At 42.6% G+C, this 21,979-nt stretch overlaps 1 protein-coding gene across 1 annotated transcript in view; it reads left to right on the forward strand.

Annotated features, from left to right (window-relative positions):
* The window catches only part of SLC25A13 (solute carrier family 25 (aspartate/glutamate carrier), member 13), a 78,674-nt gene extending 61,020 nt beyond the window's left edge, over positions 1-17,654 (forward strand). The window contains exons 14-17 of the mRNA XM_009709800.1: positions 11,352-11,490; positions 15,212-15,370; positions 15,451-15,541; positions 16,434-17,654. Coding sequence (XP_009708102.1) covers positions 11,352-11,490; positions 15,212-15,370; positions 15,451-15,541; positions 16,434-16,623 — 579 coding nt within the window. The 3' untranslated portion in view covers positions 16,624-17,654. The remainder of the gene's footprint in view (positions 1-11,351; positions 11,491-15,211; positions 15,371-15,450; positions 15,542-16,433) is intronic.
* Positions 17,655-21,979: the final 4,325 nt, after the last annotated feature.

Consider the following 21,979-nt stretch of genomic DNA (forward strand, 5'->3'; position numbering starts at 1 on the left):
GCTTTCCTAGATGTCATTGTTAGTTCGATGATAGGAACGAATTGCATCACAATAATAGTGAAGAAATACAGACAGTGGGAGCCCAGCATAAACTCCTAAAGCAAGCTTCCCCTTGCTACTTTAGAAGAACATTGCCACAAATAATATCAGGAAAAGCTGCTTTTATGAGTGTATACTCCAAACTCTACAATTATGCTTTCTACGTTACTGTCCTCACGTAGATATGTAAATACGTAGAAATAAAATTAGGTTTAATGTTAGACTGGAGCAGGATTACAAACATCTTCTGTTGAATTTATTAAGATGCATGCTGCAAATAATTTAAAGGATTCATTTACTGCCTTCTGCTTTTAGGTGGAGGAGGCTACATATGGGGGAATATGAAAGGTCTTGGAGTACTTTGAGATAGCCATTACACACAGTATTGAAACAAAAACTGTAATGAATGCCATATACTGCAGAGCACTGTGTGGTGTTTCTTCAGATTCTGCAGCTTACTTCTTGGGAGAAAGGTTTCACACCACCCATTTGTCCCAATATTTCCAGTGCAGCAGGCAGTATTCCCCTGTTCCTTATTTACAGCAGTGCAACTGTAAATTGAAGATACTTCAAAAACCACCAAATGAGCCCCATCCCCCTCCTACACAGTATTTAAATTCCATCTCCATTTTGAAGCATCCAATCCTTTTAAATTGTTCTGTTAACATTACAAAGAGGAGGCCTGCCCTCGGGTAGATGTATGTATGTTTTGGCCTGGAGAGAAGTTGCAGGTCTGAATAGGATTTGGTGGGGAGTTGTTTTTCTCTTTAAATTGACTTGCTAATTTTTTAGGTGTTTTACTGAAGCTGATGCTATTGTGTAAACTCCTAGTAAATGGCATTATGGTGTTGATCAGGTCAACATTTGCAACTGAAAACATGGATATGGTAAACAGTCTGCATCCCTGAGGCTGTGCAGGAATGGAGGGCAGCTACTGACTTTTACTTGGACTAGTAAAATTAAAACATAAAATGAGAAAGAGTGATGAACTAGTTCAGTAAAGTTAGCATTTTTTAGACTTTTTTTTTTTCCTGAACACCCGCTTTTGGTGGCTGAGCAGAATTTGCTCCTTTTCCATTTCTAAATGACATTAATGTATAGGGTTGTATTATGAATTATTTGTTTTCTAGAGTAGATACTTGGTGAATATTTGTAAGGAATACACTTGAACAGGAGCTGGTTACAGCACTATGTTGCATTGAAACAGGCAGTTATTTAATCACAAGCTACACAGTTTCATTGATTCATTCATTAAGTTCATTTACCTCCACAAAAAAAGCCACAGAAGGGTTTTCTATTGTTTTTACTCTTGTCTCTGTTTCTGTCTCTCTTCACCCCTCCACCCCACTCCTTGTGTTCATGTCCTTTTCCATGTCCAATTTAGATCCATTGCCTACAAAACCTTGTCTGGTTTGACAAAAATAGAGAATTTAACCTGGCAGTCACAGTAACCCACCCAACAGAGCACAGGCCACGTAGAAGGCTTGTGTCCAAGTGCACCCTTAGTCACGGCTAGCTCTGTCATTGGGCAGTTTTGTGCTGTTGTCCACCAAGCACTTTGGCACTGTAACAAAAAAAAAAAAAAAAAAAGGCAATCCTATCTGCCCCCCTCTCCTATGTGCCAGCAAGAGTGTTGATGCAGCCACGTAATGATCTGGAACAGGAAGCTCATTAAAACTAAAGCCTTCTTACGGCTTAGTTTATTTTGAACCCAGACCAGCTCACTCTGTAGCTCCTCAGGATGGTTGTGCCCAGGCAAAGGGAGGAATGGCTTCGCAGCACGGGTAACCCATCAGTCTGTACCAGAGGAGTTTTATACTGCCTTGAGGTGCTTGTAGAACAGCAGTGTTAGAGGCAAAAGCAGTCCTCTCCTGAATGCTTGTACTGAAGCTGGCAGCGCTGGTGAGGCCAGGCAGGGATTAATAACTCATTGCATCGAAGTCATCAGACCCAGTAAATGCTACCCAGAGATGTCAATGGTCAAAAATTAATTTTAGATGAGACTAGATATGGTAGGTGGTACCTCCTCTGGTAGTGCTTCTAGTAAATTAATTTAGTGAGTATAATGACCAAGTGAACATCAAAGAATAATAAATGTTCTACTAATGAGAACTGAAATATCTTGGTACATTCGGAATGCTTGCACTCTCAATGAGTCAAATTAGCTTTAAAACTATAAAACAGGAATGAGGATTTTGTGTCTATCTCAGTACTTTTCATGCTGTTCACTCGTTAGAACAACTCTTTCATTTGCATCTTAAATCTTTGGTTTAGCTTTGTCTTTTGTGTCTCAATCTCTGAATGTACTTGTTTTAGTAGGTCTAAGTAAGACTCCATACCTACTGCTGCAGAAGAACAAGAATAGATACTTGTTTTAGAAAATAGTTTTATTTGTGAATCTTGGAGTTTGTTTATAGGCTTAACAGGCCTTCATGTAAGTATTCCAGCTGTTTAAACACTGGTCTATCTTAGCCATGATTTAGGACCAACTGATTAACTTTCTTTTGCAAGTGTTGAAAGCAAAATTCTAGACTTTTTATTTCAGGAATTTTCGTTTGAAATGAATGGATATCCCCCCCCCCGCCCGAAGTTTTCTTTTAAAAATTGTTTAACAATCTGAAATTTAAATGTAATATTTCATTTCATAGTTAATAACAAAATGTTTTGTTTTCATTTTTTTCAGTTTGATAGGGCCTGAATTGATTTTCTGTGGGTTTTGGTTGGTTTGGGTTTTTTTTTGTGTGGCCAAAAGAAAGGAAAACAAACAAAAATTAACTACTCCATCAGTTTTGGTTCAAGATTATAATGTTCCTCCTTTTCCACTTGAATGGTTAGAAATTCTTGTCAAACTGCTCTAAAAAGGGTTGACTGCAGTTTTCTACAGCAGTTTCCACCACTGACCACCCAAATAATTCACTTCTGATGTCTGGATTAATGGATATCAAGTGCCTGTAGTGCTGTGTCCCTGGAAAAGATGAAGATGACCCCTGTCTAGATGAGGCCGAGTAGGGCAAGATAGTACAAGAAGCTGTACAGAGGGACAGGATCCTCTATTGCTTACAGAATTTCCTTAAAGGTCTTGCTTTGGGGTGGGAAGAAAAGGGATTCCCTCAACAGTTGGCTGATGAAATACTCAGAGAGCAAAGATCAATGATTTGTCTGTACTGCCAGCAGTGGAGAAAATAGGCTTGTTATAGAGAGAGAATAAGTGGAGGGATATCACATATTTCAGAAAGATGGAGTCCAGAAGACGTGATGTTAATTTGAAACTAATATTACCATAATGATAATTTTTCAAAATAGGAGCACAGATATTTTTAAGTGGTTGGGGTTTTTACGATGAATGAGAACATTACTAGTCAATTTGCAAGCTCAGAGTACAGCTGAAGTATTTCCATTGCTCGTCAATGTAAGTTTACTTCTGTGTTGGTAAGTTACAAACCTCTTAAATCAGGACTAGTCATCCTCACGCTGGCTTTTCTGTTTCTGTCGCTCCACTTCGGTGCTGTTTCGTTTACCACGTTGCAGTGAAAATTCTGTTTTCCTGGTTCAGAAATGAGTAATCTTGAAAGCTGTTCTTACCACGATAGATCATTCTGGCATGCTCTGCTTAGTTCCTGTGAATATTTTATGCTGAAATTTGGGTGAAAATCTGTAAGAGTCCCATATAGTAGTCAGTGAGGAAGAATGTACTTTCATTAATTATAACTGCAGCCAGAGGATGCAAAAAATTACCTATGTTGGTCTTAGCTTGATGAGGCAAATTCTTGCAAGTCTTAACAAGATCTACTGCTTGTTGTTTGAATTCTTACATTTTATATTAATTTCTACCTATGAAGCACTTCCTGTGGATTTTAAAATAAAATGCCCACATACCCCTGACATAGGTAATTTCAGTGTTCCTGTCTTGCATTAACAGAGAAAACCAAGGCACAAATAAATCTTGTGTCTCATGTCAACAAATTGACAAAGGAAATGCTATGTAAACCCTTTTTGTATCCAGCTGAGTGAATCTTGTATTGATTATGATCATAATTATCCCAGCATTCTAGTCCAAATGAATAGCCGCTTGAGGATCACTGAGAAGCTGGATTGCGTAGTTTTGGTGCTCCTCTATATTAGTGAGATTAATATTCTTTTGGGTCATTGATTGGCATGTTAACGTGGTGCCCTACTGTGCTAGTGACACAGAACAATTCACAGCAGTACTCTGCCGAGATCTCTGCTCTGTGCTCCACTCTACTTACGGACTTGATGTTAGAATAATTTGTGTTGAAAGCCAGTTTGGAGGTTATCTGGGCAACCTGACCCAATATTTGACCACCTTCATTATTTAAAACAAACAGAACCAAAAGACCCTCACCCTTTTCCTAATGCATAATTGGAATTAGCCATGTTCCAGGTTCTGTCCATTGCCTCTAATCCTTCCACTGTGCACCTCCAAGAAGAGTTGTCTTCCCTGCACCCTCCCTTTAAGTAGTTGAAGTGAGCAATAAGGTCTCCTGCTAGCTTGCTCTTCCCGGAGTTGAGCACTCAGTTCCCCCAGCCTCTCCTTATACACCATGGGCTATCCAACTGGCTTGATAGCCCTGCCCTGGACTCACTCCAGTGTGGCAATGTCTGTCTTCCACTGGAGAGACCAGAAGTGGACACAGACTCCAGATGTGGTCCCACCAGTGCTGAATGGAGGGCACAAATCACTTCCCTTACATCCTTGCTACTACAGCCCACGGTGTGGCTGTCTGTCTTCACTGCAAAGAGGCATTGCTGACCCATACTCAACTTGGCCACCAGTATGCTCCAGACTTTTTCTCCAAAGCTGCTTTCTGTTCACTCAGCTTCAGCCTGTACTGCTGCATAGGGCTATTCCAGTCCAGATACAGGACTTTGCATTTGCTGATTTGAATTTCATGATGTTCTTGTGAGCCTATTTCTCCATCCTGTGAAGTGAAGGTCTCTGAATAGCGGCCTTACCCTGTAGCACACTAGCTACTCCCGCATTTCAGTTATCATCCACTAATCTGCTGAGAGTGTGGCTGATGTTCCACTGTTTAGTTATGAAGATACTATGGCAAACCACCTCAAAAGCCTTCCTTATAGTCAAAGTGTACAAGATCCATTGCTGTCGCCTCATCCACAGATCTGGCGAGCAGGTTGGTCAGCTGTGATTTAATAAATCGATATTGATTATTCCCAATCACTCTCGCCCTTCATATGCTTGGACATCGCTTCCAGGAGCATTTGCTCCATAAACTTCCCAGGGACAGAGGTGTACCCAAACAGCTTGTAGTTTCCCAGATCTTCCTTCTTGCTATTCTTCAAGATAGGTCTGATGTTTGTCTTTTTCCAGTCATCACAACCCCCTTGACTGACTTGACCTTTTGAATAATAGCCTCACAACCACATCAGCCAGGTATCTCAGCACCATTGGAGCTATGTCTTCTGGTCTCACAGATTATGTACATGCAAATGGCTTAAGTGCTCTATTTGTAGGTGATGCTTTGCTCCTGCAGACTTTTCTCGTAAGCTCATGAGGGGCCTGAGGGCAGATTTTACTAGCAAAAAGCAAGGCAAAAGTAATTTCTCTCTGCCTTTTCCATGTACTTTGTCACTAGGTTTCCTGCCCCCATTGAGCAACAACCTCACACTTTATTTAGTTGTCCTTTTGCTGCTGATGTGCTTACAGAAGCCCTTTTTACTCCCCCTTCACATCCTGTACTAGATCCGACTCTAGCTGACCCTTGGCTTTTCTGACTCAGTTGCTGCATGCCCAAGCAGTGGTTCTGTATTTCTCCTGGATACCTGATACCCATCTCTGCTTTCTTTTTCCTTTCTGCATTTGAGCTCAGTCATGAGTTCCCCGTTCATCCATGCTGGCCTTCTGACATGGTTGCTCAACCTTCTGCACAGTGGAATGAACCATCCTAGTGCTTTGAGGGGACTCTCCTTAAAGACCAGTATTATCTTGGTGTACATTTGTAACTCTCAAAGTTTTTATTTGGGGAAAAATTGCTATCACGGTGCTTAGAGATCCAGGTCAGATAATTCAGATCTCCTCTCCTTCTCTTGCTTCCCCACCAAAACCTAAAGACCAGTAGGTCTGGAAAAACAGAGGAGTTCTTTCACTTCAACTAATTGTCCATCATAGTAAGTACAACAACTCAAAGTCAAAGCTTCCTCCCAGACTCAGTGTGCCTTCACTGGGTGTTCAGATACTAGCAATTCTGTAATGATATGCGGCTTAGAAATAAAATGCATGTTAATTCCAGCAATAAAAAGATTTGACATGTACAGGTCGTTAGGCTAACTGCTGTGTTTGAACCCCTGTAGTTCTTTAAAGCTAGAAAGCAAATATTTTTTCTGTCTTTGTCTAAAATTCTGAACTACTTGTGTAAATAAGTATTTTAAAACATTGTACTTCTCAAAACCTAGCTACTCCTTTGGGGAGGCACATAACAGCACTTTTGCAGAAGGAATTTGTTTCCTTTATTTATCTTCTTTCTGCCAGTAATTGTTGCTATGAAAGCACCAGGGCATGGAAGTTGGTGACTAGTAAATTCTTCTTTAGCTACAGATGTTCTATAGATGGCAGTTATTCTTAAAAATACAGATACAGTATATCGCAGTCAGAGAAAATGTCATTTAACCTAACAGAAAATGTCATTTGCATAGGCAGAAATGGGAAAGGATACATTTCTGGTTTTCAGTATTTTTAATAGATTTTATTTAAATTCTGGTCACAGTTGAATATTGAAGTAATTGTACATGATCAGCTAATATATTTTCTGACTTCTGCCTGTCTTACACAGTAATATGCATAAAGTCCTGTTAAAGTCAGTGGAATTTCTATTCTGTTGGTTTCAAAAGACATCTTTAAAGTGCTCATGTAAATACACATTGCAAGTACACCTACTTATTTTGTACATTATAGAAACTCATATCCATATACTATTTGCCGTAAAATGTGTAATAAAATATCACTCTCTTTATAAATAATCATTTTGAATAGTGCTTTACAGCTTAACAGACAGTGCCACTCCATAATTTTGCACAACAAAGTTATTCTGTGATCCCAAGAAGATGGTAAATAATATGGTAGTAAATGATTCTTCGAAGAAAGGATACATTGGTTGTGGCAATGTTTACGATACAGTTACTAGAAGGTATTTAGCTCAGGTTTGTGCTTTGGCTGATATCTCCAACACAGTTTGCATTTCCAGAACTAGTCAGAAAAGCTTCCAAAAGTCTCTTCTTCTTTTTTTTTTTTTTTGAGAACTTCATAAACGGGCTTCTGGTGTGTTTGGCCTGGAAAGTGTAATCTCAGGTGACAGGATGTGTACCAAGCTCCCACCTGGTTGATTTGATAACAGCTGAGGTATTTCACATCTTGAACTTGTAGGTTTGCAGCAGGATGATAAACATACGAAACGGAATAGTAAAAGTTTTGAGTTACATTAATTTGCATCCACCATGCCTATTTGTGACTGTGTTCTCATATGTGAGAACCTGCTGTTCAGAAATTTTCTTGGAAAATAAAAAAAGCTCTTCCAACTAAGAAGTGCTACAATTTTTGTCTGCAAACGGAATCTGAATTGCTGGCACAGCATTTGAAATCAGCGTTTTATTCCTCTAACTTGATGTGCTCCACTATTTTCATGTTTTGGTTTGTAGAAATATATGTGAATAAAAACCTATAGCAGCTTTTAAGCAATGTCATTTTACAGTAGAAAAAATTACAGCCCTTGAAAGAAAGTGCCACTAATATTTGACTGTTACAAAACCTGTTAGGTGCTGTTAGGGCACCGATTCCAAAGGGTTAAGTCTGTAGTAAAACCCAAGAAGAATGCAAAATGATCAAGAAATGACATGCTGCCTATTGTTTGTACCTATAGGATCAAAATAACAATTATACACGCCAAATAAATTCTAAACCTGTAAAGGAGAAAAAGAGGGGGTGGCTGTAAGTGCAGGTGCCAGAAGCATTAAATAACCCTCTCAGACAAGGTGCACCACTGTTGTCTTGAACGCTGCTAGGTCCCCCCAGTCTGGCATTTTTCCCCCTGCACTAGACAATGTGCATTCACTGCAGGAGACTAGGTTAAGCCTGCGTCTCCCAGACCTGCCGGCTCCTTCTGCCCAACCCGACACAGAGGTGCCTTTGTCAGTATAATTACCCTCCCCTTGTAGTAGAAATAGTTTGTTTAGAGCCTTATTTGCAGGTAGAGCTGGTATAAGCAGGAATTAGCATGCTAAAGAACCTGCCCCAGCACCGACTTGGGCTTACTTATCCGAATCTTTGACAATCAGGGGTTTTTTCCCTCCCTTGGTTTATTCAGTGAGATACTATCCGAGATTAAGAGCTTTAAGGTTATTAAAGAGATTGAAGATGGGAGCCAACTGGCTGTTGTGTGAGGGAGGCACATGTCATGGTGTGTAGGATCTCCCAACAATTTCATGCCTGGCAGGTCTGCACCTTGGCTGCCAGAATAAACTCAGGCGGATGATCCTTACAGCTTTCTGGGGATTGATTAAAACTCCTTTTGGCTTTCAGCACGTTGTCCACATCAAATAGGTGCGAGAAGTAAAATAAATGTTTCTTTTGCTTTTCAAGATACTGTGGCCAATCTCCCTAAGCCTTCCTAATTGGCCTAGGCTGGTTGCAGATGATTAACCTGAAGTTAAATGAGGCCTGCTTTTAAACTGCTTTCCCAGGCTTTAAACAGAGCGATGGGGGGAAACTTTAGACTGTTGCGATGCTGGAGCAGAGCCAAGCTGGGTTATTACTAAAGTGGATCCAAGTTTTGATCCAGCTTTTGTTTACACTGAGCCAACTAAGTTGGTGGACATCCCTCCCTCTCTGCGTACCTGAATGTATATTATTAGTGATATTAACTATATGCTGTTTCTGCCCCATGAAAAAGAGCCTTTTAATGAAGGGGGAGGAATATTAGCAACTCGGGTTGAGTTAAGAGTTGCTTGCATTTGGAGTTTATTGATTTCCATAAGTTATTTTAACTATGTCGAGATATTTCAGAGTATGAAAAAAATGCAGAGGAAAAAATGTGCGCAGTGTTTAATGACAACATTGCAAAGAAAATAAAAGTAATGTGCCCTGAGGGCAAAGGCAGCGAGGAGATTTGCCCTGAGGAAAAGCATGCTCTAAAAATAAATCTTTGAAGAAACCATGTTGGTCTATGAATGTTTCGTTAGTGAGTTTCATGATTTTTCTGTGAGGTAAATAGAGTGCAGACATTGGATCATTAAAAAGTTGTTTTTTCATCCAGAACTTGGTAAAACCCTAGTCTTTTTATGTTGAAGATTAAAGGTAAACTGTAAAATGGGCTTCTGTTGTGGACGAGAGGCCAGAATTCTTGTGTCTCTGGTAAAGACAAAAGATTCACCCTCTCTGTGCCCTCAAGGTAAAGTGCGTGGGCTTTGCAGGTAATTTTGAGAGGAGAATCCAGCCCAGCATCGCTTTGTTCCGTGGCTGATGATAACCTCATTCAGTGCCGGCAAACAGCGATGTGGCTGCAACAGCAGTGCTTCCAGTTCCTTTATGGCATTTTCCTTAGTGTATCTAGAAAGGCATAACGAGAACCAGCAACTGGCAGCATAAATCAGACAAATCCAGCTTAGCAACCAGGCAAAGGGTCTTAACAGCAGGAGTCATTAACCTCCAAACGGACTGTCAGGGGAAGCGGTGAGGTCTCAGTCCGAAAACATCAACAAATAAGCTGAAAAAGTGTGGTGGAAAGCAGCTGGGGCTAGAGCAGAGCGTGTGGTGCTCTCCGCATTCGGTAACTGAGTCTGTGACACACAGAAAGCCTAACTAGAAGATCTAATGGCTGGTTTTAGATAAATCTTTATTTTCTTGGAGGCATTCTGTGACTGCAGACTGCACTTCCTCGCATCTCCTGTGAACTGGCTTGCAGGACCTGGTTTGCCTGTCACACATCCTGCTTGCCCGCCCCTGCCTTGCCTCGCTCAAAGGCAACTTTCCAGTTTTTCTGACACCTTGCAGCTCTTGTGTCTTTGCTTGATAACCAGCATCCAACTTGGATAAGCAGTATATTTTAACTGCTATTAGAGTACAAGCTAAGCTTACAGTATGTCAAGGCACATCATTAGATTTAATTAAATTCTGTGGATATTAGCAGGTCCCCTCTGAAATGTCTGGCACTGAGCCATGCCCTAGTAGACCTGTACGCAGGAGAAGTACAGTAACAAGGGCACCCTTGGAGGGCTTGTGGGTGAACCTCAAGCAGTTTCACTGCAACTCCACCCTTGCCTCACAGAGAAGAGGCTTAGGCTCACCCGCAAACTATTTCTTTCTCAAACTTGAAAGATTTTACCCATTTTTCAAGGCCACATCCTATTTGTGCCTTCCTGCTGGTCTCAGTTCTGGTGTGTTCAGGCTCTGGTGTCCTCTGAATCTCAATATTGAGGGAAGTCAGACTGCAAGTCCCTCTTGTTGTTGGAGCACAGATACTACTTCGTATTTTGTTTTGGTTGACCTCCCCTAGTGGCTTTTTTGCTTTTCCCCCTGCTTGGAAAACAGTTAATGGCTTGCTGCTACTGCAACTTTCATTGCCTGTTTACCACCCTCTTAGATTTGAAACCAGCTGTATTACTGGTGACTTTGTTGGCTGTTTGTACCACTTAAACAAATTGATAGCAAGGCAGATTTTACAGTAAGACTTGAAACTTATTTGAAACAAACTGTATCTCGTATAACTTGTACTTTAAAAATCACAAGTAAATCATCCTGTTACTGTTCTGTGAAAGAGTCAGTGTTATGGCCCTACTCTCTTTCTCTCTGCCTCGATACATGTTGCATTATCAATTGCAGTGTCTGCATAGATGCATGGACTGGGCACTATTTTCTCTGAGGCAATGAGAGAGGACAGACCTGTCCTGTGGCATAATCTACTTCAGACACATCCTAAACTCCATTACAGGTGCATAGTCACAATATCAACTATTTAAAATTCTGCAAAGGTGTTACCAGAGTTTACTCCAACACATGACATTTTGTCTATTATCAGCAATAATAGGAGTGAATAATGGGGAGTGAAGGAGAAGTAGGCAAGATAAATATAATGACAGAAATTACTGAACCAAGAAAGAATACACAGACACTCCTCAGCAGGGTGAAAAACATGGACCTCTCAAAATTTTGAGAGAAGAAGTTGCTTTTTCTCTAAGTCCTTTGCAACAACAAAAAAAATACAATCTTGCTGTGTTCTGTGATATTCCTAGTTCATCACGTTAAATTTGCTCATTCTCAAAACTTGTTCTTTTTTTCAACACAGGGTGCTAAGGCATGCTTTTTGCGTGACATCCCCTTCTCTGCCATTTACTTCCCCTGTTATGCTCATTTGAAAGCTTCACTTGCAAATGAGGATGGGAGGGTTAGCCCTGGAAATCTACTCTTGGCTGGATCAATAGCTGGTAAGTGCCCAAATTTCTTCTTGCCTGGCACTATATTGCACCTGCAGTGCAATAGTTATGGCAGTGAGAACTTTGAAAAGCTCAGAACTATATGCAACTGTACTGTATTTTGCAACCTTTTGCCCAAATAACAGAAAGCTACCATGTTGTAGAGTGAGTTGATGTTAAGAATAAAGATAATGTTAAGTTCCTGGTATAGTCATAATGTCGAGGAGGCAAAAGAAAGGGAAAGATTTAAGTGCTGATGTTTTATTATCATATATCGTAATTCCTTGTGAAGTTACTGTGCTGGTTTTGGCTGTGCCTGACTGACTGGTAAAGTTTTGTTAAAATGATTTATAAATAAAATCATGGCATTCGTGAAATTCTTTATGAACAAAGGAATCTTGAATTTTGGTATATGGAGTCCAAAATCCTGCTAGTGGTACAGCTCTCCAAACACAATGACATAACATGTGACAAAATGATGACAACTACTTGCTACCTGCAGTATCCCATGCAGTTACTTGGTTTCATGAGTATTTTACCCTTACCTTTTTTTTTTGTATTAAACAAAACAGAAAAGCTTGAAAATATTTCTGCTGTGCCACAGGTTGCCGATTCCCAGCGCACCCAGATATGACAGAGGTGCTGAGTGTGATCTTGAGCACTGGCTTGTTTTAGCCTGCTGCATAGCAGATAGGCGAGCCAGATCGTACTTAACTTGTCACAGATGCATTCAACTTGAGTGTGCCAGAGCCTAAGGGAAACGACAGAGACACGCTTTGTAGCCTCAGCTTGCCTTTGCATCTGCTGCCTTGCTGATCCCTGGCATGGCACCCAGCTTCTACACCCAAAAGGGACCACCATTTGGTGGCTGCCTCCTGGAGAGGGCAGCTTGAGTGTCCTGCTCCTGCTATGTCCATGGTTTTCCCTCCAGGAAAGAAATGGGCTTGAAAATTTGTGCAACAGGACCTTTGGGGGAGCGTGTAGCAAGCAGGAGGGCTCACATTAGCAGGTATTTCCATCGTGTTCATTGGAGGCTGCTTGGTTTCTCTGAGCTGCAGCTGAGTTCTTCGTGCAGCATGGCCACTGACAGGCTGCTGCTACCTGTCAGCTGAGAAAAATGATGGAGTGGCATGAATCCAGTGCAGAGATAGGTGGTTTAGCTATGCTTTCTCATTTGATTTTAAGCTTTCTTCTCCCTGGGGAAACTGTTCTTGGTCAGGATTATATATGGGGCTGTGTCTCTTGAGGAGCAGGGACCTTTTATAGCCAGTATCTGGGCTTAGGATACAGCTAAGATCAGTTACGTTGTCTTGTTGAAGCATATAGCTCTGTATTCAGTAGCTCGTAGAGGAAGGGAATTGACCTGGCACTAGGAAAACCAGCTGTGTTCAAATGACTGGTGCTTAAAACCCCCTTGTCCGCTCCCCTCCCCCACCACAAACCACAGCCAGCCTCCAAGCCCCTCAACAGGAGCTTACAGCCAGCTTATTTCTCACCCATTTTAGTGGAACAAAACAATTTTTGAACTTTGGATCATATTTACAGACTTGAAACACAAGATGGTATTTTTAAGCCAAGTCATTTCTTAGATTTTCCTATTTTTCTCTTTCTAGCCATTGTCAGGTGATTGCAGACTGAGATAACCGTCCCTTTGAAGTTCAGGCACAGAAGCAGTCTTTATTGTTGCTGATATGGCTTACCAAACTAGCTATAATGTGAATTTTATCCAGTGCTTCCTGTGAATCCCATCCTAGGTTAACTCTCATGAACAAATTACAGTATTAAAGATACAGCACTCATCGTACTGTTTACAAAAACAACAATGTCTTTTATTGGGTACAAGTAAAGCATGGTGGGGGCATATATATGTCCGCCGTTTTGCCATGAGAAAGACAAGGGGAAGACAAAACAAAAGCCCCACCACCACTGAAATGCTGTCTCAGTCTCTGGACTGATGCCTCTGCTCTGGCCAGCGATCTTGCCTGGTCATCGGACTTCAGATGTCTAAATGAGCTCTGTCTGGGTGTGGGCAGCTCCACCTTTCCACAGCCCGTGGTGCTGGGATATTCAAGCTGGCCGTGCTCAGATGTGCGCCTGCATCCTTTGCCAGCGGGTGTTGCATGTACTGGGTATATTTTCTTCCTTTTCGCTGTTGTTAGTGACACATGCAACATGCGTGTCATCTAGCTTGATCTGCTTCTGTTTTCACTGTTCACCAGATGTCTCAACCTGTTGTGCCATGGCATTTTCTGAGATGATTCTAATATCAGCTACAGGATCTCTCCTTAATTTGTTCCATCTGCTTATTGCCTCCATGAACTTCCTTCTCCTCCCCTAACTCCTCTTTTTTATTGTCAGCTCCTGCTGTGCCATTTGTCTCATTTCGATTGTAAGCTCCTTACGGCAGTGACCTGTAAATTTTTATTTGTCGGTAAAGTCTTTTGCTCCTAAAAACAGGATTAAAAACACCTTTAACTGCAAAATATCCTCAGTAATAAGGAATGAGGAATAAGGAGATGGAAGTCAACATGTAGTAAGCAGAATTGTTTCTAAGTATGTCCTTTGGTTTTCCTTGAAAACACTGGTTGGCTTTTGAAGGACAAAAGTCCAGCCTTAAATTGAAGACTCAAGCAATATCCTGGTGTGGTTAAGGCTAAGCAAAGAGGAATTTCAGCATTTTTGGAGTTCAGAAATCTTTACTGGGTTTTAGCACTTGCCTGCCAGACTGGCCACTGTGCAAGTTCAGCGTGTGCATTATTTTGGGGAGTCCAGGAGAGGAGTTCTTATTTTGATGATACACACACGCTTACATCTCTCAGAGCAGTCTGCAGGAAGGGTGCTCTGGTGCTTGAAGCCAGACCATGCTGGTTTGGACAAAAGTTGTTACAGAATTATTAAGCCTAAAAAAAAAAAGCAAAGGAGATTTATGCATCTACATCTGACCAAGTTGGTTTGGAACAGATGCAGAATGGAAAAGTAATAAAACCATAAGAGACAGTGTCTTCTGGGTACAGTCTCGTAGCTTTTTTTCCCTTTTTTTTCCCCCCCCTTTTTTTTTTTTACAATTCTAAACATGGGCAGCCCCAGTTTGGATAGGAATGATTTTAGAAATACCACCCATTGGTAATTTGGTATTTTTTGCTTTCAGTTGATGATCTGCCAGGGTAAATTTAAATCTTCCTCCAAGTGTTCTGCTGAGGATGTCAGCTGTGGCTTTGCAGCTGAGCAGTCTGCCATTCCTAATTAGAAGAATGACCCTTTTTTTAAACTGTAGCTCTCATGCCTTGCTGAGCGTGCACGGCATTATCTGGTTCTCGGTCACACTGCTGGGGCGGGGGGGGTGGTGGTGGTGTTCATATACAGGCTATTCTAGCACAGAATGCAACCAGAGTGCCAGGAACCACAGAGTCGTGAAAAGGAAAGAGAAAGATCGGCCTCACCTCCAAAACCTTTGTGCTTATTAACTATGCAAGTTCCTGGTTAGCACTGAAAAATCCAGCCTGTGCCTCCCACCTTGGCAGGAAGGATGTGTTATGGTTGTTCCTCTAGGAGAAGCTCTCTTTGGATGAAACCACGTCCACAGTGGCTGCCTCTTGTTGCTTGTTCTCCTACTCAAATGTGGCTGGATTCTCCTGATGTAAGGACGAAAGGCATGGTTACCCCTGGGTAAATGAGGTATGTAGCATATGTGACAAGTCAGTGATACCCATCAGGTGATTTTTGTGATGTGTAGGTATGCCTGCAGCCTCTCTGGTGACCCCTGCGGATGTCATCAAAACAAGGCTACAGGTGGCAGCCCGGGCAGGACAGACCACCTACAGTGGCGTTGTAGACTGCTTTGTGAAGATCCTTCGAGAGGAAGGTCCAAAGGCTCTGTGGAAAGGAGCGGGAGGTGTGTAAAAGAGTTTTGATTACTAAGTGATTTCTAATTGTGGTTTTTGTCACTTAGGAACTCTTTTGTTTTCTTTCAAGCTCGTGTATTTCGATCTTCTCCTCAGTTTGGTGTAACTCTGGTGACTTACGAGCTACTGCAGAGATGGTTTTACGTGGACTTCGGGGGAATGTAAGTATGTGGTGTCTGAATCTGTCTGGGACCCTGAAGCTGCTCTTCGTTCTGTGTGGGTCTTGGTGCTCCTCAAAATGCCAGAGTCAGAGTCTTGTTATTATGGAGGATATGTTGCAAAGGCTTTGTAAATATTATTTAAACCACGCTACAGTGGTGGAGGTTAGGATGATATTCCAGTACCTGTTCCGCAGCACAACATTACCGCATTTTATATCACTGTTTCAAGCTGGGGACCTGTGTTAGTGTAAACAGAGACGGTGAGGCTAAGTAATGGACTGGGGATATAACTGCAGGGGGAGTGTGATACCTGCCAGGTCAGGGTACACTCTGCGTTAGTCCTCATTAGTTTGGTGGAGAAGCTGTGTCCCTGATTAGGCAGGGCATCTGACATCCAAAAAAGTCTATAGGTGTCACCAAGTCCAAATCTATTTGTTGGAGCTTCAGCTCTGTTTCCTGTCTTTGTTGACAGCACAGATGGATGTGCGTATCGCTGTTTAATGTGATCCCAGGAGCAGCTGCAGACCTTTTATGAAGCTTTGGGGACAGTAGTTTGAAAGCCACCACAAAAATTACTTAATCTCTGCTAGGTTCCTGGATTGGTTGTGCACTGTAGCAGAGACTTACGACCCACTGCTCCCCCACACTGCAGTTTTGGATAATGCCCTACAAATTTTATCTGAATTTGACCATACTCGATCAACATGAAGGCTCCTAGCTGTTCTGGAAGGTTTTAAAACAGGGTATTTCGCATTACATTGCAGCACTAAATTTAGTTTGTTACTGGGAGTTACGCTCAGAATCTCTCATTCAGCTTACTTTGTGGAGGAGATTTTTGTGAATACTGATTTTACTCTATGGAAATTAATTTATTATTATTACTGTTTTGCAGAAAACCAGCTGGATCAGAGCCGGTTCCTAAATCTAGGATCACGCTCCCTGCTCCTAACCCTGACCATGTTGGTGGTTATAAATTGGCAGTTGCCACTTTTGCAGGGATTGAAAACAAGTTTGGACTTTACCTACCTCGGTTTAAGCCATCGCCACCTACCTCAAAGGCTGCTGCAGCAGTAGGACCCTAAGTTTATTGCTGTAGGTTTTTTGTTACTAGTTGGGAAAGAGCCACTTTTCTAATTGGTTAATACTTTGTTCCTTTAGCTTCTCATCATATAACGATATAGCTTCATTTGAGTTTTAAGGCAATTTTCATCTTAAATGTAATCATTTGTCTTTGTGCTTCCTTAACCAGATCACTGTGAAATTCTTACCAGTTGTTTTAAGTTTGGGACCATGAATGTATTTGTCCACATCTGACATGTACTTGTGTTGGGAAGACACTAATTTTAGGTTCTGTTTATTGGGGAGGGCTGGGTGAGAGCTGTGAACCAGATCATCTTACAGGCAATGCTCAGTTGCAGATTAGCAGGGCGGATGTCGCACATCGTCACTCAAATGGAAAAACTCAGTGGATATCACGGTGCTCAAAGCGGAATGATTTTGACTGTATGTGTAAATTGGTTATAAACTTAGTGCGTGTCTATGGAAGTCAGCAAATATATACCCGGTACCTAAGTATGCCAGTACAGCTTCAGCTTTTTAAATATGTACACGCACAAGTTCTGTTTCTGGATTGTATTATGAAGCTTTTATGTGGAACATGTTTTTGTAATGGAAACCACATTTATAAATGTTTAGCCGTTGTATTATGTTACTGGTATCAAAATGCTCAAAAGAAAGTGTTATTGTCCATAGTCTTTGCACTTTATGGCAGAACTTTTGGCATTCTACTGCACATACAAGGAAATTTCATAACTAGGTGCCTATCTTGGGTTGCTGGTGTTTGGAATTCAGTTTGTATATGCACTTCTATAGTAAAACGCTGCTTGTTTAAATAACTGCAATAGAAAATTCATGCACTGTATCAATGGTACCTGCCTTAACTGCTGGCTTGTAATTGGCAAATAGGTGGTTTCAGATTCTTATTTACTTCATTGAGTCAAAAGAGATTAAAATACTCTAAAAGAAAAGATTTTACTTAATTTTTGGTGCCTTGCACAGTGTTTAGAAAATTATGTATTTATGAAGATAGAAATAAACCTTTCAAACAGATGCATGCATGGTATTCTGTCACAGAAACAGCATAGTACATCAAATGTCTTGTTCAACTTCAATTATAAAATTAGGTTAAGATAAAGTTAATATTTGGGCATGTAGGCTATAAAAACACCTGCAGCTTGAGAACAAATCACCTAAATTCCCCTGTGTAGAAAAGAGTGTCAACGTCACTGAAAAAAAGAAATTTGTCCTCAGTCAAGAGCCAGGAAGGAGGAAGCTTTGATATTTTGACCTTTACTTTTGGGGGAAGGTTAATGTGTTATGAACAGTCTGACTACCTAGTCAGTTGAAGGCACTGTTGGGTGTCTTCTGTGATACCTCTTAAGACCAGGAAGAATTTGGTGTTGCTTGTCTTCTTGAGGTGGGGCGTGGGTGCGTTCAACATCAACTGTAAACTGAGGGAATGGATAGATGCAATATCTTTGCAGAAGAAAGAGTTAGGTATGCAATATCATGCTGTTGTACTGTACCTTGTGGAAATGCTGAAATGGAAATCACTCGGTTATTGTATTTGCGTTTGGGTCATCATGAAAGTTATTCTCTTGGACTAATTTGCATTTTGAAGTTGCCAGTGAAATGGAGTTGTGGCAGGAGTAGCATCCGCAGTACTCAGGCACGTGAAAGTGAGGTGAGAAGATGACATCTACCTGCAGCTGCATCTTGGAGTCTGTCTAAACCAGTGTGCAGAGACTCTGCACTGGGCTCTGACAGCCGCTGGCTGCTACCTCTCAACCCTGTATATCTGAGTCTCCCCAGTTGACAGCTTCTCCATTTCAGAAATGGGGAAAAAAAGCTGTCCCTTGTATTGCTGCAAAATTAACTGTCAGGATTTTTGGTTAAGGCCTGTCATAAAAGTTAAACTTTCTCACTGGGAACTGCCTGTGCTTGACACTGGAGATTTTAGGCTATTTAGGAGCTGGTTTTACACTTCATCCCTCACTTTTGCCTGCCATACCTTCAAGGGTTTCTGTGGAAAGTCAGCAGCTCAGGGCAGATGTCCGAGTACTGAGCTGGATGTTCTCCTCGGTCCAGGAGAGGGAAGTGCCTGGGTTCAGGCAGCAGCTGCTTCCTCCTTGCCAGCCTGGAGGGGGACGCCCAGGCTGCACCGGCCAGAGCACGTCCCTCTGCAGCCTAACGCCGAACCCCAAACTGGTCGCAGCCTCGCAGCCAGGAACGGGAGAGGAATTGGAGCTGGGTTATTGTAAGACTTGCACAACTTCTTGGCTCGTGATAAAGACTGTTGCTTGTGTTTTACAAAGCAAATCATAACTCAGACTGATTTGCCTGTCTGCTGGTGCCCTCTCTTTCTGAGGCCTGGCAGTATATTTATGACTTACCCTTTATTCCAGGGGTGAAGGGACAAAGCTCGGGCCCAGCTCTCCTATGGCAGGTCCATCTCAGAAGACCACAGCCTTCATCTTCTCCCTGGCAGGCAGATGAGCAAGGCTGGACTGACACCCCACCACCACCCACGGTGGCCCTTCCCTTCCCCATTAACTGTTTTCTGGGGGTGGTTCTGTGCTTCTGCCCTTCTTTTTAGGACCGGTAAACGATGGAGGCAGGGGCAGAAGGGTTGAAGAGCCAGTGACTGCTTCATTAACACACAACCCAGTTCAAAACCTTTCAAAGCACGCTACAGCTCTGCCTGGAGATCTTGGGGAAGATCTGTGCCCACAGTCAGTTTCCTCCAGACACAAAGGGATGTGTTCCTACTCTGAAAAGCTTACAGGCCAAGAAGTTGTCAGATTGCCTTACAAACAGAAGGCCCAAAGGACAATGTTCAGATGTTTGTCCTTCTCAGGTTTCTGGGTGAGTAAAAAGTGTGGGAGGAACGGGATAAGATGTAACCTTGCTTACTTCCTGCGGTCCAGCTAACTCCCTGTGACAGCACTTCCAGAAAAAAATGATCAAATATTGGTGATGTTACCTATGAGCATGGAAGTGGAGTGGGGGTGTCTCTGAAGCAGTTACGCTGTATTTGTGTTTCTTGGTCCAGCAGAAGCTGAGGGATGCTTTTCTGCCTGGTCCCCAGGGAATGGGTTGGGTTTAAGCTGACTTAATATTGACAGTTTGCAGGGACGCTTTTGTGAGCAAACATACCACAGGCTTCAAAAATAACTTGGGCAGGTCTTTGTAAACCTGCTAAAAATACAAAACCTGACAAACTGCCCTGCATCTTCCTTAGGAGGGGACAGCCTGCTCAGGAATGTCCCTGCCGTACGCTCCATGATGTACATGCATGTCAGGCTGCTTACTGCTGAGCTCCGCAGCTCTCCCAACGCACACATGGCAGAGGCGCGAACAGGAGTCCTCCAACCTTGCTGTTTAAACACCGCTGTGAAGTTCAGAGTCTGTTTTCAGTTGAAATATTTACAATTTTTGCATAAGCTAGAAGACAATTTCCAGAGATGGTGATCATTTATAAGTTATTTAATGGTTGAGAATATAGAAATTTCGAGACACTTGTATTTTAAGTGTCTCCAAGGAGCTTCAAACACAGCAAATAACACAGAAGCAGCCCAGGATGAAGTGGTTTCTTTTAATGCCACGTGCCATATGTTGGTTCTGCTCTCTGTGTGGTGGGCAGTGGAGAGCTCAGGCTGTGAGCACGAGCAGCCTCTCCCAGTCCTGAAGGTCTCATCAAGGTGTCTGTCACCCTTCAGACAGAAATGGCATTTTAAAAAGTGTACTCATCATTTTAACTGCTCCTTGCGCTATTCTGCGTCGCACCAGGAAGCAGTGCCATTGCTTGCAAGATTGATTCCAACTGCTATAGTTACATTGCAAAGGGCTGCCTGGCCTCTCTCCGTGCTCAGTCACACCCCAGGCTGTGCACAGTGCACAGCAGACATGGTGGTGCTACTACAGAGGTAGCTCTGCTCCTGACTTTGAAGGAGAACCAGTCCTGTAAGCTTCCTGAGGACAGGCTGCTACTCCTGCAGCACCATTAGGCGCGGAGTCCTTCCTGAGGACTGATGCTGCCCTGGTGATAGCAGAGTCTCCTTTGTCTGTCACTGATCAGTGGGGACCATCCCACTCTCCGTGGGATGCCGTCCTGCTCTGAGAGTGGTTTCCAGTCTTCTGTGTTTGCTATGTATCTAAAGTTGCTAAAACTCTTGAGAGCTTTTCCCTTATGTCTTGTGTTAAAGAACCTTTTCCCAGTTGGTTCCATGGCCCTAGAGATGCAGGCTGTCATTTGCAGTAAGAGCTCATGATGTTCCAGGACATGGTAGGGGCTTCTATGTTTCAAGAAGTAGCAAATGCTTGTGGCGTTGGTTTTGAGACCCAGGAGGAAGTACCTTTCATCTTGGAAGATTCACGGTGGAGCACTTGCTGAGTACCCTGCGGAAAATGCTGCAGCTCCTGAATCATTGTGACCCAGCGCTATTTGTCTGACACGTCCTTTCTCTTTGAAGTTAACTTGAGGCAACTCTGCGGAGCCTAATCGCAAGCAGCAAACACTTGCTCTGATGGCCTGTCCATGTAGATGTCTGTGCTGCTCTCAGAGTCGGGAGGTAGCCCATTTCATTTCCACCTTTTAAACATCCACTTGGTCCGAGTGCTATTATTTACGCTCGGTTTTTGTGTGTCCTGGCCAAATTCCAGGTCGGCCAATGCTGTGCACATGCTCTTTCAGTGTGCCCTGGCCATCATCTTCTTATCTTCTTCCTCTGTTACCATGGAGTCTCTTGAACAGAGTACGTGAAGGTGAAGTAACTCTGCTTCCCTTTTATTTCATGCCTTCAGCTCCCAGTGCCACCTGCCATGTCTCCTTGTGTCCTTTCACAGCTCCTTTCAGAACAAATCCCAAGTCCCTGACTGCGCCATTCCTCTGCCTCTCGCTTGTGTTGGTGTGGCTTTGATCCTTGGCACTGAAATCAAGGGAGACTCTGGTCTTTCCAAGGACAGTTGGCTCTTCCACATCCACCTCACAGTCCTCTTCTCCATCCTAAACCTCAATTCACCCTTTCCCTCCTTAGCCCACAGGATTGCTCATCTTCACGTGCCACTTGCCTGCTTCTTCCCTGGTTGGGTTTGCTTTTTACTGCTCTTCTGGTTACGATGCACTCTCCAGCTCAGTCTGGGCACACAGTTTTTGTCCTTCACAGAAAGCTTACTTCCAATGGCCCCAAAGTAAAGCCAGGCTGTTTTATAACTCATTCCATGCCTGGAGCAGACATGGCAGCATCCTGGCAGTGCTAGAGCATGGGGCGTACTCTTCATGCTCTTCCTTCTGGTCTCTGGGTGTTTGTAGGCAAAAGAGCCTGGAGAAGATGCTTTCTCTTTGCTGAAAATAAAGGGTAATTTTGTATTATTTCTTTC

Source organism: Cariama cristata, unplaced genomic scaffold (genome assembly GCF_000690535.1).
Source record: "Cariama cristata isolate BGI_N322 unplaced genomic scaffold, ASM69053v1 scaffold7391, whole genome shotgun sequence".
Classification (NCBI taxonomy): domain Eukaryota; kingdom Metazoa; phylum Chordata; class Aves; order Cariamiformes; family Cariamidae; genus Cariama; species Cariama cristata.